This window comes from Ceratotherium simum, chromosome 5, assembly GCF_057802395.1.
Source record: "Ceratotherium simum simum isolate JZ-2026a chromosome 5, ASM5780239v1, whole genome shotgun sequence".
Classification (NCBI taxonomy): Eukaryota; Metazoa; Chordata; class Mammalia; order Perissodactyla; family Rhinocerotidae; genus Ceratotherium; species Ceratotherium simum.
The window spans coordinates 22,218,636-22,236,712 of NC_141904.1; the positions used below are offsets into that span (position 1 = coordinate 22,218,636).

Below are 18,077 nucleotides of genomic sequence, written 5' to 3' on the forward strand. Positions count from 1 at the left end.
ACCCAGTGGAGTATTAGCAGATGTGAGATACGCAGAGGAATAAACAACGTGCATTCAGGCTTGCCTTCTTGTGCTTCTGTCATCACCACTGAGAACTTCTGGACAACTTCTGTTGTCTTGTTCTAGCCCAAGTCTGAAGAGGAACAAAGATGGAGCAGACCCAAGCCCAACTCATGGCAAGTAGTCAAGCCCAGCCAGAGCTCCAACTTGAAGCTGAGTCACCCAGCTGAGCCTATCAGCCAACCTGCAAAAGCATGAGTGAGAATGATTAAGCTGATGAGATTTGGGGCAGCAACAGCAACTGAAACATAAGTAGATGTCCTTCTCTTAGGCTCCCACATGAGAACAATGGGAGCCTCACACAGTTCCTGGTACATTTCAATAAACATCTATTGTGGTCACATTTGTTTCTTCTAAAATTAGTGACCTAGAATAATAAAACTGAAAGGAACTCACATAATTCAGTAGTCAAGCATGTGGTCCAACTTCAAAACCACCAGTTTCAACAAGAACCAGAAAGCATATTAGAGGTCATTAGCTGGTTAAGAGCACTGACTGTGGAAATGCCTGCCTGGATCTGAATCTAGGCTTCACAAATTACTGGCTAAGGGATCTTGGGCAAAAGTTACTTCACCTTTCTGCCTCATTCCTTGTCTGTTAAATGGTGCTATTAATAGTACCTACCTCAATGGACAGTTGTGTGGATTAAGATACATTTCAAGTACTTACAATGTTGCTTGGTACATGATAAACACTGTATAGGCATTTTCTATTATTACCAACAAAAGATGATTTTGAGCAAGTTTATTCAAGTCCTCTTTGCCTGCTCCTCCAGTCACCTATTTATATCTACTTGTTCTCACTTTTGTTATCTAATCTCTGTACATATTTATAACTAGCTCTTTTGTAGGTTTTCACGATTTTGTTGTTGTTGTTGTTGAGGAAGATTCCCCCTGAGCTAACATTTGTTGAATCTTCCGTTTTTTTGCTTGAGGAAGATTAGCCCTGAGCGAACGTTTGCGCCAATCTTCCTGTATTTTGTATGTGGGTTGCTGCCACAGTATTGCAGCATGGCTGACAAGTGGTGCAGGCCTGTGCCGAGGATCTATACCTGTGAACCCGGGCTGCTGAAGCCAACTTCAAAATCACCAGTTTACTGCTTTTGTCCTTTTCACCTAGGATATTGTTTGTCCCTTCTCCACCTGCTCAAATCATATTTGTTCCTCAATGTCCAGTGTAAATGCCACCTCTTCCATGAAGTCTGTTCTGATCTTTCTTCCCAAAGTGATCTTGTTCTCTGACCTTCCTTAGCAATTCATCTCTACCTCAATTAGCAATTCATCTCTACCTCAATTATATTTTTATACTTTCTACTTTCAGGTAGATACCTTTCCATGATGAATTATAAGCTTCTAGAGGACAAGACCGCAATTTTTAGGCTTACTTTGTGCCCGTTCCCATCCTCAAGTATACGGCAGGCAAGCAATAAATATTTGTTAAATAAATATATTTGAAAAGCACATTTAGATAGGTTCATCTAAATTCTAAAACAGTTTTAGTGAAAAGTCATTAAGTTGTTAAAGAAAGGTAAAAACCAGTTATAACTGAAAGCTAATTAGACATTTTAAGATAAAGGAAAAGAATTTTGCATGTAAAAAAGAAAGACACAATTTATTGCATTAAAAAACTTTATTTCATTTAAAAGGTCCAATATAAGCCAAATTAAACCCCAAATTGACACTACACTTAGAGATCTCCTAAACTAAATGGCACTGTTGGACTTGAGTGTCTTCTTAAAAGGAGGTCATTTGCTATTACCCATTTCCCCCAGAGTAGTTCTAGAGCAGAAGCTGGTATTATACACATCAGATATCTCAGATGTCATCTTTCATGCAGAAGTTAAAAAAGCAAACAGGCTTTTCTATTCTGTGTGAGGATAAAAAACACTACAGAGCAGGGCCTGAATGCTTTTGACATTCAAGGTGTAACTATAAAGGAACTTACTGTAGTGCTGCGTCCATTCATTTAAGTAGCCCATGTACTTACTCTAACAATACTAGTGCTGTTCAAATACTACTTGGGACAGAACTTTGGGATTTTCCCTCATCAGGTGCAGACCAAAGGAAGTAGTTGATCAAGCTGGGGGATAGACTATCACAAAATACAATCACAAAGCAATGAAATAGTCTTCCTAGTGGGCAAGCAATCGAAAGAACCACCTCACAAATATTTTCAGTAATAGCCTCATTTACATAAAGTGATGCAAGATCTAAGTTCTGGTATGTGTGAGGATAAATTAAAAACAGCTTGTTACTTTATAGCTACACCTTGGATTTCATTCGATGTGATAAATCCGACAGTGTGTCTAATGAGTCCTGGAAATCACTTCAGCAGATGAGTCAAACAGCCTGTAAAGAGAAGACATGGTAAAGGGTGCGCGATTCATCCTTCGAATGTTCTCAGCGTTCTCTTGGAGGACAGACCCAGGCCCAAGGACAGAAGTTACTGGGAGGGAGGCTTCAACTCCATTTAAGGAAGACCTTTCTAACAGAGCTGCTCAACAACTGAATGGACTGCTTGGTGAGGTAGAGTCACTAGAAGTGTTCAAGGTGGAAAGATCACCCTTGTAGAAGGGACTCCTGCATTTGTTAAGAGGTTAGACTGGATGAACCTCAGGTCTCTTTCAATTCTGAGATTCTACAAAATTCCCTCAGGGAATTCAGAAGAGAATTCCTAAAAGGAAAGAGAAAGCACACATATGTATACTTTTAGAATCCTCTTGAGTTTTTTTTTTCAAAAGGTTGAATAGAAAATGTAGTCCACTGTCTTTAAAATGCATATTCACCTTCCTACCACTAATAATTAGGAAGGGTCTATTATGACTTCTTTATATTATAAAGAAAAGATGGAAGATTACATTTATAATTTCCGTAAATATTTTAGAAAAAATGCTTAAAATCTAGTAGTCAATGCCCTAGAAACTTTATATATTTTTAGGTAATATGCACAGATACAAATACATTATTCATTAAATACAACTCACATCTGTGTTTTATTATACTCTAAAATATACAGGAATCTTGATGTACTGAAAGAGTGCAAGTAAATACAGTATTCAAGCAGTCACTATTTCTATGTACATGCGCATTAATTCTTCAAAAAACCCACAAAATTATCAAATAGATCAAAATACTGTTCTGTGTTTTCACACTTTATATTCAGAAAAACCAGCTGATAATTTACAATGTCATAAAGTTTCCAGTTTCACAATACAAAAAGGATAAAATGAAATTGGGTATCATTTTGTGAAAATTTATGGAACTTTACCCAGACCTGTAAGAGCCTCTACATATGTGAAATCATTCCCACTAGGCAAGTGACAGTTACAGTAAAAGCAGAATCATATGAATTGTTATTTAAAAGCCTAAACGTCAGGCTTTTTTTTTCCTCTCTCTCTCTCTTTCTGTTATTTGAAAGGCAGTCTTCCAATTGACAGGCAATTGCTTTTTTCCCCAAATAGTAGCATATTACAAACATGCTACTTTAAATATGAATAGGACCTAAAGGCTTTAATATTTGAAATCTTGCCCAATATAGAAATGCCTTCCAAGAGACCTGATGATGATAACTTATGAATAACAAGGAATTTTTTCTTTCTGATTCTTCACTAAACAATGACAACAAAAATCCCCCATCCATTGTGGAGGCACAAAAGTAACAGTAAGTGTACCATCCAAAGTAGAGAGATTGAAAACTCCATTCCCCAGGACCACTTAGCTGCAATAGGGTGAAAATAATGTACTTTTTGATTTCATGAAATTTTATTCTTCTAGGAAATTCTTTACATTTTCAAACAAAAATAGATCAATTTTAAACCTAAACCATTCAACCCTGGGCAGCAAGAGCCCGACCCCAATCTATCTCATGTCTACATCACAAGTATTTTCACCCTGACTGCACCCAGTCAGCTGGTTTTCAATTCTAATATTACAAAAGTTGGAATTTTAAATTTTTATGTAAAAGAAAAAAATGTAAAAATACATCTGCTTTCTCTCATGATTTAATACAGTATTAGAAGGCTTTCAGATGTTTTCTTTTTAAAAAAATCAACATTTAAAACCAAATCTCAGCTTTATTTTCAGAAATATTGAAGTTTGGTTTAGATAATGTCTCATTTCACCTACTCCAAGTTTCCACAAAACGGCATTCTATTAAAAAATCTTTAAATTATTTGGTCCTTTGGCAATTTACTGTGCACATAATGTCGACTGTACCAAACATTTATTGCCCTTAAATTTAATTGTAGTTTTATTGATAAAATTTAACTCTAGTGTCCTTATCTCTTCTTTTACAATAGTGTTGCTTGTCTAAGCAGATTAGGGTGCACAGTGTCCCAAATTATTCCTGGCACTGCAAAACCAAACTAAACAATTCCACAAAGCAATTTGACATCAAAGTATTTTCCTCTGGTCAAGTCTATTTCAAGATTCTAGAAGTTCCTTTTGCAAAACTTGCCTTTAAAAACTCTTCTTCCTAATGTCATCACATTTCTTATATTCGCTCACTCTGCGATCTTTCCTCTTAGGTTGAATTTGTATGTAAATAGGAAAGTGCCTTTTTCCTGAAAAAGCACAGTTTGAAGCGTTAGTGTCAGAACTCCCTCCTTGGACCTTTGGCTCAGCCTCTTAGTAGGTCTCAGAATCGGAGTCATTGAGCTCGTCCACGTCGGTGTATAAGTACTCCTGCTCCCCGCCAACGTTGTTGAAGCTGCAGTAGGAGCTAGGTTCGTTCCTCATGATGGGCAAGGCTTCAAAGCTGACTGTTTTTGAGGTGTTGGTATAACGGTTGATGGCATTGAATGTCAGGGATGATAAAGGGCTACTTGATGAGACAGGCATCATGGTGGCCAAAATGAGCGCTAGGCAATCAGCCACGTCCTTATTGGGAGCACAGGCCAAAGCTGGGGTATAGCCTAGAATTAAAAATAAAACTTAAAAATTAAACATCCTGAGACTCATTTCACTAATATAAGGATATAAGCCTAAAGTCCTTCAACTTTAGGCATATTTTAAATTACCTTGCTTATAATAAACTGGTTTAATTAGAATGATTCAGAACTTTCCAGTAAGTAGAAAAAGAGACAAGTCATAGAAATCTAGGGTGAGAGGAGATCTTATAGACTACAGTATAGAAGAGGAAACTGAGGCCCAGAGATGGATGATTTCCCCAAGATCTCACAACCTATCCATATCCACCTGAATTCACAGAAGATACTGGGCTAGAATAAGAAAAAAAAAATCAGATTGATAAATCTTCTTTCAGAATGGTGGAAGAGTCTTACTGTTAATTTTTAGTACTGTAAGTGCTTACATGCTGAGAAATCTAAATGTGTACAGATTCCTGAATGAGGCACTGAGCAGGTGCTCAAAAGATATGTGTTGAATGAATGACATTTGGCTGTCGATTCACTTTTATTTTAGGGTCATAGTCCATTGAAGAAAAACTGTAGATAAACTAAACAAGTGAAGTTTTAAAACTCCTAAGTCAAATGAAATGTTTTCTTTGTAACTGTTCCTTTCTTTAGCAGAAGACTGACCTTACCCCTAAGGCACCATAATGTATCAATACAACAAACTGAGTAAGAAAACACTTAGTACCTCAGTTGGTACAAGACCCAGTCTTGAGGATGGATTGGGAGAGAAGATGGTGAGAGCACACTGTGGGATGCCAAGTTTAGATTATACCACACGAAACTTTAAAATAGTTCATACTTACTACTTTAAGTCACTTGGAGCCAAGAGCTATTTAGCAGCAAATGTCTTAAAGTTTTAGATTACAGCTTCATTTGTTGTTATACATCTAGACAAGGTGTACCCTATTAGTATACATTTACTCATGTTTTACCCTTTACACACACACATACATATTGTTTTTTAAATAGCTGAATGATTTATCACAAAACAAACATTCACGTAACCACCATCCAGATCAAGAAAGAGAACATTACAGCATCCCAGAAGCCCCATGTTCCCTACCTAATCACTACCTCTTTTCTCTTCCATAAAGGGAACCACTATCCTGACTTGGGTAGTAAACATTTCTGTTTTCCTTTCTACTTGTATTCATAAACACTGTAGTTTAATTTTGACTTTTTTTAAACCAAACAGAATCAGTATGTATTATTTTATACCTGGCTTCTTTTGCTTAACCTTACGTCTGTGAGATTTATCCATGTTCTTGTATGTAGTTGTAAGTTGGTTCATTTTCATTCTTATATATTCCCTTGTTTGATTATACCATGGTTTAGCCAGCCATTCTAACTATTGGGCATTTGGCTGTTTCCAGTTCTCCTCTATATTTTGATCCATGTTATACTGGCCTTGAGAAGGAAAAAAAAATTTTTCCCCCTTCATAAATTTCTCCCTTTTCAAGGGTCAAAGAGAACAACTGATGCCCCTGCAAGCTTGGCAGGAATGGTTGAATGGAGTGCATATTTTTAATTAAACCCTATTTGTTCAAAGTGACTAGGAGTGCTTCAATGCCTATACTTCTTTCAAGGGCTCTTCTGAAGATCTGAAGGTGCTTGCTGTGCTGCTGCTGCTGGTAGGCACAGCAACCCACCAGACAGGCCACAGTGCTTTGGATAAGAGTGGGGGTGGGGAGAGAAGAGTGTCTCAGGAGTGTTTTCCAGTCAGAATATGATTAAAAACAGGCTCCTCTCCTTTGTGTGGAGTTAGTGTGGTCAACTAAAGAGAAATGTAAGAGAAGCTTGAGGACAAGGGTCTAATCCACCCCATGCAAGTAAATATTTTGCTTTCTCCAGAAAATGCATGGAAATATCTCTTAACCCCATTCTTAGAGCAAATATAGGCAAAGCATGTACTGGGCCCTTCATGTCATCTCTACTTAGACTACAGAGCCTAATTAATAGTCAACCCCTGTTGTTATTGGAGCAATTTATAACTAGATCATTAATTTGAAGTTTAGAATCAATTATGAGATCGGTATTTACTATGGCTTGTCAACTTTGGACCACGATTACTAGTTCATATTGCAAAGTGTGTTAGAAGATATCCAGATCACAGGTGACCTTCATTATCATCTCTTATATTATCCTTTCCATTTCTTTATAATGAAAAAAATACAAAATCTTAAAAAAAAGGATCAACAAAAACTTGCATATCAGCTATTGATTCAGAGCCCCACAATGTGGCCAAATATCTTACATAGGTTAGCATTTCGCTCCTCATTTTAATCTACATAGTAGCTGTATTTCCAGAAATGTAATTTACTGATAACGAAAGTTTCTTTTAAAGCTAGGTAAGTCTCAACCAGTCTTACTATGTGATATCACTCACTTCTGTGGATTTCATGACTACATATACTAATGATTCCCAAATCTCTATGTCCTATCTAGATCTTGCCTTTGGGCTCCAGATCCATTTATCCAATTACCTACTTGGAGTTTCCACTGAACTTTTCTCATGTCCCTAAATGAACCCAGCTCTTCCTCCTACATTCCCATCTTAAACAATGGCACTTCCATTCACACAGCACTCCAAGCTAGGTGGCGTGTGACTTCTTCCATCACCAAGTTCCAATGAGTCCCATCCTAAGCACTCTAAAAACACCTACATCTTTTCATCTCCAACGCCTCTACCTTAATTCTGGCTACTATCTTCTCTCTGCTGTAACTGCTAACTTGTCTCCTATTTTAATCTTGTTCCCCTTTCAGACTAACTGCTATTTTCCTAATGCACAGACCCTTTGCCATTTGATCTAAGACACTCTGGCATAACTCAGTATTTACAGTGCCCTATGTTATATCTCTAAATATGCCACTCTCTCTGCTTAGAAAGTTCTCTTACCACTTTTTACTTGTCCTTTGGATTTTGGCTTTGAGGCCACTTTTTTGGGATGCCTTCCCTGATCCTGCAAGAAAGGGCTTGAACACTCTCTTATGTGCTCTCATAGCATTCTAGGTTTATATTCATCTCCATTCAAGGCAGTAGACTGACTTATTCTACATTGTAGCTGCAGAACCTAGCAGAGTGCTTGGCACACTCACTCACCCAAAAAATACTGACTGAGCCCCCACCACATCCAGGCACTCTTCTAAGAATATAATATAATAAAATAATATAATATAATAATAACTTAGAATATATCAGTGAACGCAGCTGACAAAGATTCCCTGCCCACATGGAGCTTATATTCATTCTAATGGAGGAGACACAAAACCAACATAATAAAAAAGTAAATTATATACAATATATAAAAAGATAAGTTCTATGGAGAGAAGAAAGAGGAAAGAGTAGAGAAGGTTAATAAGGACTGAGAATGCTGTGCTAGAGTATGCAGCAGGTTATAGTATAAATAGGGTAGTCAGGACAGGCTTCACCGACAAGATGAAATTTGAGCTAAGATTTGAAACAGGTCAAGGACTGAGTCAAAGACTGTTTTAAGGCAGAGTGTTCCAGGTAGAGGATACAGCCAGAACAAAGATCACGAAGCACGCACATCCCTGGTGTGGAGGGGCTGGAATGGCACAACGGAGTGAGAGAAGGAGAGTAGAAGATGAGGTCAGAGAGGTAACGGGGCAGTGGACCAATAAAGGCCTTGTAGATCATTATAAAGATTATAAGTGAACTGAGATTCAGACAACTAATATCTTCTCACATACTTTAAAAGGAGTCAGGCCATGGTGGTAGGAGTAGAGGAGAAAAAAGTGGGCATATTTTGGATACACTTTGCAGGTGGATCAATAGTATATGCTGATGGATTGTACAACGAGAAAGAGGAGTCAAGGACAACTTAACTGAGAAAGTACAGGATGGGAATGGTTATCGACTGAGATCAGGATGGCTGTGAGAAGAACGGCCTTGGGGAGAACAGCCTTGGTGGGGTAGAGGGGAGAGTTAAGAGTAGGAGAGAAAGGATCAGCAATTCAGTTATGGACATGTTAAGTTTGAGTTGTTTATGAGACATCCATGTGGTATTGTCAATTAGGCACTGGATCTATAAATACGGAGATCATGAGAGGTCTGGGCTGGAGACGTAAATTTAGGAATTCTCAGCATATAGATATTATTTAGAACCAAGGGACTGAATGAGATCACCTAGGGAATGAATGTAGATAGGGAAAGTAAAAAGAACCAAGGACTGAGTCCTAGAGCCCTCCAATATTAAGAAGTTGGGAAGAAGAGGGAGAAACTTTGCAAAAGAAATTGAGAACGAATAACTAGTAATGTACAAGGAAAACCAAGGAAGTGTGAGGTCCCGAAAGCCAACTAAAGAAAGTTTATCAAGGAAAAAGGAATTATCAGTTGTATCAAATTCTGGTATGTCCGGTAAAATGAGAACTAAGAATTGACTCTTAACATCATGGAGGTCATTGGTGATCTCGATGAGAACAGTGTTGCAGTGTGGTAGGGCCAAAGGTCTGACTGGAGGGGATCTAAGAGAGAATGAGAGAGAAGAATTGGGGACAGTAAGAGAGCCAACTCTTGAGTAATTCTGTTGTAAAGGGGAACAGAGAAATATGGCAGTAGCTGGCAGGAGTAGTGGGATTAATGAAAGATTTTTTAAGATGAGAGAAACAATGTTTATATACTGATGGGAATAATCTAGGAAGATTCCATAAAAAATCATTATTACAGGATGCAAAAGCAAAAGATTGCTAAAGTGATAGTCTCAAGTGGGCAAAAGGGGACAGGATCTAGTGCATAAGCAGGAAGATTAGCTTTAGATAAGAACCTGGCACTTAAGTAAGGGCCTTGATAAATATTTGAAAGAACAAATTCTTTGAATACTAAGATAAACAAAGGTGGTAACACTAAACCAAAGTTAGTACACACCAACTCTGGTTTAATAGATATGGGAAATTCAGAAGTTCATCAGTTAGATGGACTTTTCCTGTTTCTCTTACCTTTATTCCCTTGGCCACAAAGTAAATATTATTCAATATAAATTTCAGCTTGCCTCTTTGACTAATAAAAAATATCCAACTTTACTTCAAATATAGGTCATCAAAAGATATAAGCTTCTAGTAAGATTTAAGTTAAGGAAAGAGAATCCAGAACCTACTTACCGTTTTCATCTACTGCAAGCACACTTGCTCCTTTCCCCAAAAGTTCCTGAACCACCATTGTTAGCCCATTTCGGGCAGCAACATGCAGAGGTCTGGGGGGGAAAAATTATATATGTACATGTATATACGTGCATGCCCTGGCATGCGTGTGCACACACATACACACACTCTTTCTCAATCCTGGTTGTCAAAGAGCATTTTTGCTAAGTTGTGAAGACCCAGAAAGACAAACTTGAGGCACCTAGTCCTAACACCAATAAAGATGGGAGTGGGGAACAGCAGAACCAATGTGCAGTGTACCGTCAAACGTCGTCAATGTGCATAAGCTGCGCATCAGCAAGTTCCTGCCTTCATCAAGCCCTCTTGTTAGTTTCCTTCTAAGACTCAATGTTTAAAAGATTTTACCAACTAAACTGCATTCTTAAGTTGTTTTAAGAACTGAGGTTGGCAAACATGTATAACAGAATATACAGTAAAAACAGTAAACTGCAATAGCACAAATTCCAACAGGCTTTGAAAACTGTTTACAGGTTGCATGACTAATTTTTCGACCCTCAAGTGATCTGATTGATATGTGAACGGAAACCAGTATTGTAAGATTTTTCTCTTTACCAAGTTTCAAAGTAGAATAGCAAACAGAAATTTGGAGAAGACAATGGGAGATATTGATCTAAGATCTAAGCAGTCACCTGGAGGCTGGCTGCTTGATTCTTTCTGAAACCTCTTTAGCTTACAGACACATATAAAGTTTTTTACCTCATTTATTGCTAGCGTCAAAATAATGTATTATTCCAGTTGGTTTCCATAAAACACACAGATTAGTATTAATTTCATTCATAAAACTATGGATAATTGGATTGAGGAAAAACACATTATTTTCATTAATAAAGTTTCAGTTTAAAAGCTTTTTTAGTAATATGCCTTTTAATTGCCATGATTTTAGAAACAGATTTTGTCAACGATAAAAGCTGTTCTTTACTTTCTAACTGCTTCTATGACTGAGATTGATTCCAATGATTCCATGTAAGAGGAAAAAACCCATTAATCATTTTTATAATATTATAGGTCACAAGGTTTACAATGGACACCGAAAGTACTCACGTTTGCAAGGCTGCATTGGTTGCATTGATGAGGTTTCTATCTGTTATCTTTTCCAGTATTAACAAGGCACTAGTTTCATGACCCTAAAATTATGGCAAATAACTCTTAAAAACTTGGGCATCATTAAAGATAAATTTATACACTCAACACACCCCCAGCCTGGTCCATACAATATATATATATCACCATACATATGCCATGAATCTTCTTGGTTAATGCCCTAAATATCTGTCCAAACATGTGTTGGTGGAGTAAGGTTAGGAGGAAAGGACAAGAATATATAAGATTAGAGAGATTAAAGAAAGACAACAATTATGTTTAGGCTTGTGCTCCAAAATTTACTTGGCTTACTGGAGACTTTCATATATTATGGTGTCTAACAAGTTATTTTTTTCCCCAAGAAACCCAATGCCAGGGATCATTAGAGAGGTTTGGTCCCTAGCTCTGTTCATTTTAGTGAAGTGGAAAAACTTTAAATGCCACTGTTGATATTAACAATGAAAGCATATCCTTAAAATGTGTACATACCTTGCTGCAAGCCAAATGGAGTGCGGTGTTTTTACTGTTATCTTGTAAAGTCAGATCTGCACTAGCACTGCTAACCAGCATCTCTGGGAGGAAAAATTGCATCAATTCTTACATCTATGAACATATGTCTTAGATTACTAGTAACTCACTGTAGAGAAATGAAGATACAAAGCAAAAATATTCCACTAGCAAAAACTTAAGTGCTAAAAAGATATTGTAATATAAACCATATATATTACATTGTCATATTGTGTAAGTCACAGACACTAAAAGCAGCAACTAACACTTATTTTGTAAGCACTTACTAAATTTCAAATACTGTTTTAAGTGCTCTGGATTTCTAGTAACTTATTTAATTCTCACAACAACCCTATAAAGTAGGTACTATTATTTTCCTCACTTTATGAATGAAAAAACTGAGGCATAAGGTCACTTAGTTGGCAGATCTAGGACTCACAGTCAGTCAGTGTGACTCCAGAGCCAGTGCTCTTAACCACTACACTACGTGCCTTACTAAAGCAGACTATTTAATCAGTAAGGGCAAAGGAAAACATTGTGCCCGAGATGAAAATGTGGGTGGTAAGAAGGTAAAAGGATTTAATTCTCAGGAGTGGTGAGACAACTAGTAGAAAGTTTGGTAAACTAGAGTCAGAACACTTGGGATCTAAGTTACACATAAGCAATATACATACTTAGAATAGTAAAAGCCTTAACCAGTTTCTTTACCAACTGTATTAGTTTGTCCGTTTTCTGCTGCCATCATGAGAGGTGTTTTCCCAGAAGAGTCCACAGAATTGACTTGAGCATTATGGCTAAGCAGCAGCTGTAAACACTCTACATGGTCTGTGAAGGCAGCTGCGTGGAGAGGAGTTCTGCAATAAGAGAAATTGAAAGACTTGATTAAATCTGTATGTTGTATACTCTAGAAAAATTATTCCTTAATTTATGACAAGCAATTTTCAAGGGTTTCTATATTGGGCTATAAAAGCATTACCTGGATACAAATAGGCTTAATGGAGCTTCCTAATTTCTGCCACAGAAATTTGTATTTCTGATAATATAAAAGGCCATTAATTAAGCTAGTATAAATAAGGATAAATTATAAAATTGTTTAAAAAAATTACATCATTTAAGGAAATTTTGAAAGAAATAAATCCTGACCCAAATACTGCTGTCTATTACAATGGCTGGACTCTATCCTGGCCTTTATTCCCATCTAGAAACCTGTTAACCTTATTAACAGTGATCTTTGGGTAACAAACCAAAGATCTTAATAAAAAAAAAAAGGAAAACTTTTACATTTTACAAGTTTTAAAAAGAGGAATACTGGCTAAATATCATAATACAAAAGCCTTGGGGCCGGCCCAGTGGCTCAAGTGGTTAAATGCGCACGCTCCACTTTAGCGGCCCGGGGTTTGAGGGTTCGGATCTCGGGCACGCATCGATGCACCGCTTGTCATGACATGCTGTGGCGGCGTCCCATATAAAGTAGAGGAAGATGGGCATAGATGTTAGGTGAGGGCCAATCTTCCTCAGCAAAACAAAACAAAACAAAAAAAAAAAGAGGAGGATCACCATCTGATATTAGCTCAGGGCTGATCTTCCTCACACCCACAAAAAAATAATAGAAAAGTCTTTTATAACGAGAATATAATTAAGATTTTGTAAAAATTTACACTTGCAAATAAAAAAATCAACTTTTAATTAATAACTCTGTAAATTAAGTAAATTCTGTAAATTCTTCCACACTAGTCTAGAAAAATTTTTTTTCCTATTGAACGTAAAACTATTTCTTACATAGCTGAAGTCCTACCTTCCTTTTGAATCTATGGTGTTCACAATGCTGGCACCCAACGTATCAATTAACATCTCAGCAGCGCCTTCGTTGTCATTTATCCTGTGTAAGGTAACAAGGTGATCACTCGTGCAGCAATGGTGTATGTCTTAAAACAGTCAAACCAAATCTGATTCATTCTGCCTTTACTTACACAGCACAATGCAATGGACTGAAAGCATTTCCTTCCATTTTCTGGAAAACTTCCTGTTCTAAAAGAAGTTCTACACATGTCTCATGACCTAAATATATAAATAAGTAAATGAGAATCAGATATTAAAATCCAAAACAGATACTGAAGTGCCCACATACACCCACCTCTCTCTGCACAAATAAAAAAAAGCTTTATGTGGATTAAAAATAACCACTTCATTGAACCCATTAAACACTCCATTTTTAGGAGCTTTGGAATCCAAGTACACCTCAAGACCTAAAGTACAGTAGCTTCTTATGACAATTTTATAGCAGTTTATTACTGACACAACAAATTTTTTTTTTGTGGTAGACAAAAATTAGTCTCCTTATTCTTTTCCACGGTGACCAGTTAAAGAAATTTGGTCATTATTTTTGAAAATGTCATATTTATATAGCACAATATAACTTTCAAAATAATATACATATTTATACAGAATTAATTTCAAAATTTAAATATTTTCTGATGATAGTAATGAGCTAATGGTAAAATCTCAGATACTATAGAAGTGTTTAGAGGAAAAAAGTACATGTCCCTGTTCCCACTGCATCTCCCAGTTCCACTCCAGATTATAACCACTCTTACCCTAATAGTTCCAGAAAATTTCTAGGCATATACAACAGCAGGCATGCAAACACATACTTCCTTTTTAAAATTTTTATGCAAATAGGATGTTTAGTCCTGCAACTTGTTTTTCACTTAATAAATTTCTATATTCTTCCATAATAGCATACATAGAAACCTTATTCTTGAGTGTTTGGAAGAACTTCCTGGTACTGACTGTGTCATAAATGATTTAATCTCTAATTATGGATTTCGAGGTGATTACTAGTTTGTTGTTCTTTGTGATATTATCAACGATGTTGTATGAAACATTCCAGGACTTTTTTGAAAACAAGTGTTTTTGTAGAACAATTTTCTAGAAATGATACTGCTGGGTTAAAGAACAAGTATATTGATTACTGATAGATATCAAGCCCAGTTTTTAGCAGCAACTTTGAAAACAGGGAATAACCCAGATTTTCTTAACCTAATTTTCAAAGCCAGGGTTTTAGTAAAAATAGCCCAACTGCTGTACTGATGATTGCAAATGAAATGTTGCTTCTTTTATTTCTTTAGTCATTTGGGATTGGTTTTAGGAATAAATTAGATTCTTACACAGCTTCTTTATTTATTTCCATGACTTAACATTTGGCTAACAAAGTGATGCTATATTTCTTTTCTTTTTTAATTACTCTAATATTTTAAAACAACAGCTCAACTTAATCTTTACCCTATAATCGTTTCCAGGAAAAGGAAGTAAGCTTTAGGAAACTTATAATCGTGTTCCATCTTTTGTCGGTTCTTTTTTCTAATCCAGTGGTTCTCAACTGGAGCAATTCTGCCCCTCAGGAGACATCTGGCCATGTCTGGAGAAATTTTTATTATCACAACTGGGGATGGGGGAAGAGTGCTATTGGCATCTGGTGGGTAGAAGCCAGGGATGCTGCTACACATCTTACCATGCACACAGCAGTCTCTCACAACAAAGAATTATCTGGCCCAAAATGTCAATGGTGTTGAGGTTGAGAAACTCTTAATTCTCTCTCTCTCCAAATGTTAACTCCTTACCAAGAAATAACTATGGAAAGTTGTCCAGTATTAAGAGTCTCCTATTTTCCTGGTGTAACAGTTCTCAAGGTGTGGTCTGGGGAACTCTGGGGTGGTATTGCAAACCAGTCTTTTCTTAAACTAGCTTATTAAAGAAATCTGCTACTTGTCTCACTAAAATTTTTTTTTGGAAAATAGTTATTTTTCATAAAAATGATATTTATATGAAATGTATATGAAAAGTATGGACATGTAGTAGATTATGTTATGTTAAATTAATAAATATCCTTAAATTTCTCAGTTCTAATTTCCAATATAGTAAGTATTAATAGCTATAACCCACAGGTCCTAAGACTGAAAGGTTTGAGAATCATGTCCGAGCAGACTGCAGACTGCAAAAAGGGAGTCCTGGGGCTCTTGATTACCTCCAGCAACCAATTATTGAGTCATATCAAGCTAAAAAAGTCATCACTTTGTGTCCTAGTTTATGAAAGAATGATAAAACCAGTCTCTTCATGTTTTAGAAGGATACACTGAGGATGCTTAGAGCTTCATAAAACCTGATAAATTTTTAAAAGGAATACGTGAGATAAAGTAAGTACTTACTTTTAAGTTCTGTGACTGAAAGACTATATAAACTGAAAATTTGAACTTTAATGTTTAGTATGTATACCCAGTTCTTTTCTAAAACTTTGCCATCATTCCATTTTAATTTTGAGAGAAAGGTTGTTTTCTGTTCTGCTGGAGTGCTTCCAATTCTCTTTTCAGCCGTACAATAATTACTAGTCAAAGTAAAACCACTTTACATATTCTACTCTCAGAATGCTAAATTATAAAATAGACTTTTGGCTATACATATGGCATTAATTTTAGACTGCCTGTATATTCTCTTAGTGGATATAGCCAACGCACTTCTAATTCCTTTCAGCTCAATTCAGAATCATCACAATTTTCTACAGTCTGGAAATAGACACATCTGTTATGATCTTTAAACGGTAACCAGGCATGTAGTTCGTGCGAAATTTTGTCTCTTGTACACAACGTGCTTAGAGAGTCTAAATTCAGCAGTGACAGAGTAGGAACTCGCTTTAGGCAAACAGTGTTCTCCATAAAGACCTGATAAGGAACGTCGTAATACACAGCAACTCTCGAAAGGATAGTTACCTTACTGTGTGATTTTTTCCAACGGTTAATTCTCACTGATACATTAAAAAAAAAAAAAAAAAAAAAAAATCAAGCAATAAAGTCTTCTTCCAAATAGTTTTATCTCACTGACTTCTTAAATAAACAAAATTCCCATCTGTGGATGTTTTCCCACTCTATATTAGATGTTTTTGGTTTTTCTTACACTTGTAAAATGTTGTTACATTATAAAAACAAATCAAATTTCAATGGCAAAATACAGTATCTTCTTTGACTTAGGACTAATCTTTGGCCACTTCACTCTACTTATTAAATACCATTAGTGAGTTGAAAAGGGAAAAAAAAAGAAGTTGAAATCCAAAGGTCTTAACAGTTTTCAAAACTGTTCTAAGGATCTGAAGTAGTAAAAATGAAACTGACTAAACTAAGCTTTTTGATTAGCAATAGATTTAAAACTATTCAAGTTTTTATGGCACTATCAGTACTCAGAGTTGAAGGATGACTAATAGTAATCACAGGACAATCGTCAAGAAGAGGCCAAAACTTTCTTACAGCAAAAGAATAGAACTCTCAATTCTGGCACAAGGATTAACAGGAAAATCGAAATACTGCATCTAGAAAATACTTATGAAAACATTTAATTAAACTATAATTTTGCAAGATTCAGATTTCTCCTCTTTCACAGTAACTCAACATTATTTGTCAAAATGGCTTCCAGTGAAAAAACCATGAAGCAGCATATTACACAAAGACAGAAACCTCAACTCTGTGGGAAGGCACTCAGCTAAATTTTAGAACAGATACTCTACTTATTTTTTTAAGCAAGTGGATATTTATATAAAGAGGGAATTTATATTTTCTTTACATTTGGCGGGAAGGTTGTTAGAACTGTGTTAGAACTAGTTTTGAAGATATTCTCTCACAACTAATATTAATCTGAATGCTACACTAAAATTCAAAACAAATAAAAAAATCCTCACATCCCTTCTAAAGCCGTAAGCCCAAACTTTGACAGGACTGCTGTTTAACTGTATATAATATACCTGAGTGTTTTCTAAGATGACCAAATATATGGCGCTACACAAGAAAAAGTTAATCTCTCTCAACATGCTTCTTTACTTAAATTATTTTAATTAGTAACTTTCATAAGCCAAATTCCATTTTTAACATCTACAACCTTAAAAATACCTTTATACTTCTCTGAGTGACCTCTAGTGAGCCTACCTGTAAAACGACTAACTGTGACTGTGAGCCTCTGGGAAGCTGAAAGTCAGTCTGTTGTAACCATGCGGCAAAGTTAACCATGAGAGTTTCTAACTTTTTGAAGTTTCTACTTCTTTGATCTGCTAGGATTTTATTCCCTTAAAATGTTGAGCATACATGTTACTGTTGATATAAGCATCTTATTTGGCAATGTGTTCAGAAAACATACACAGATTTCAGTTTAGAATGCAATGTATTTTCATTGTTTCTCCTACTTTTGTCATTTTTTTTCCTAATACAAGTACATTTAGAAAGTAAAAGAACATAATCAAAATACAAGTATATGTTATATAAAAGACACTGGAAATAATATAAATACGTCATTTTCATGAATA

The 18,077-nt window shown here is 36.0% G+C and overlaps 1 protein-coding gene across 9 annotated transcripts in view; it reads right to left on the reverse strand.

Moving 5' to 3' along the window:
* Positions 1 to 3,021: 3,021 nt before the first annotated feature.
* Positions 3,022 to 18,077, reverse strand: part of ANKRD28 (ankyrin repeat domain 28) — a 184,874-nt gene continuing 169,818 nt past the window's right edge. For all 9 annotated transcript variants that reach the window (XM_014789767.2, XM_014789756.2, XM_014789763.2 and 6 more), the window contains 7 exons: positions 13,708 to 13,795; positions 13,533 to 13,616; positions 12,446 to 12,591; positions 11,720 to 11,802; positions 11,192 to 11,274; positions 10,091 to 10,182; positions 3,022 to 4,972 (listed from right to left, as the gene is read on the reverse strand). In XM_014789767.2, coding sequence (XP_014645253.1) covers positions 4,686 to 4,972; positions 10,091 to 10,182; positions 11,192 to 11,274; positions 11,720 to 11,802; positions 12,446 to 12,591; positions 13,533 to 13,616; positions 13,708 to 13,795 — 863 coding nt within the window. In that variant the 3' untranslated portion in view covers positions 3,022 to 4,685. The remainder of the gene's footprint in view (positions 4,973 to 10,090; positions 10,183 to 11,191; positions 11,275 to 11,719; positions 11,803 to 12,445; positions 12,592 to 13,532; positions 13,617 to 13,707; positions 13,796 to 18,077) is intronic.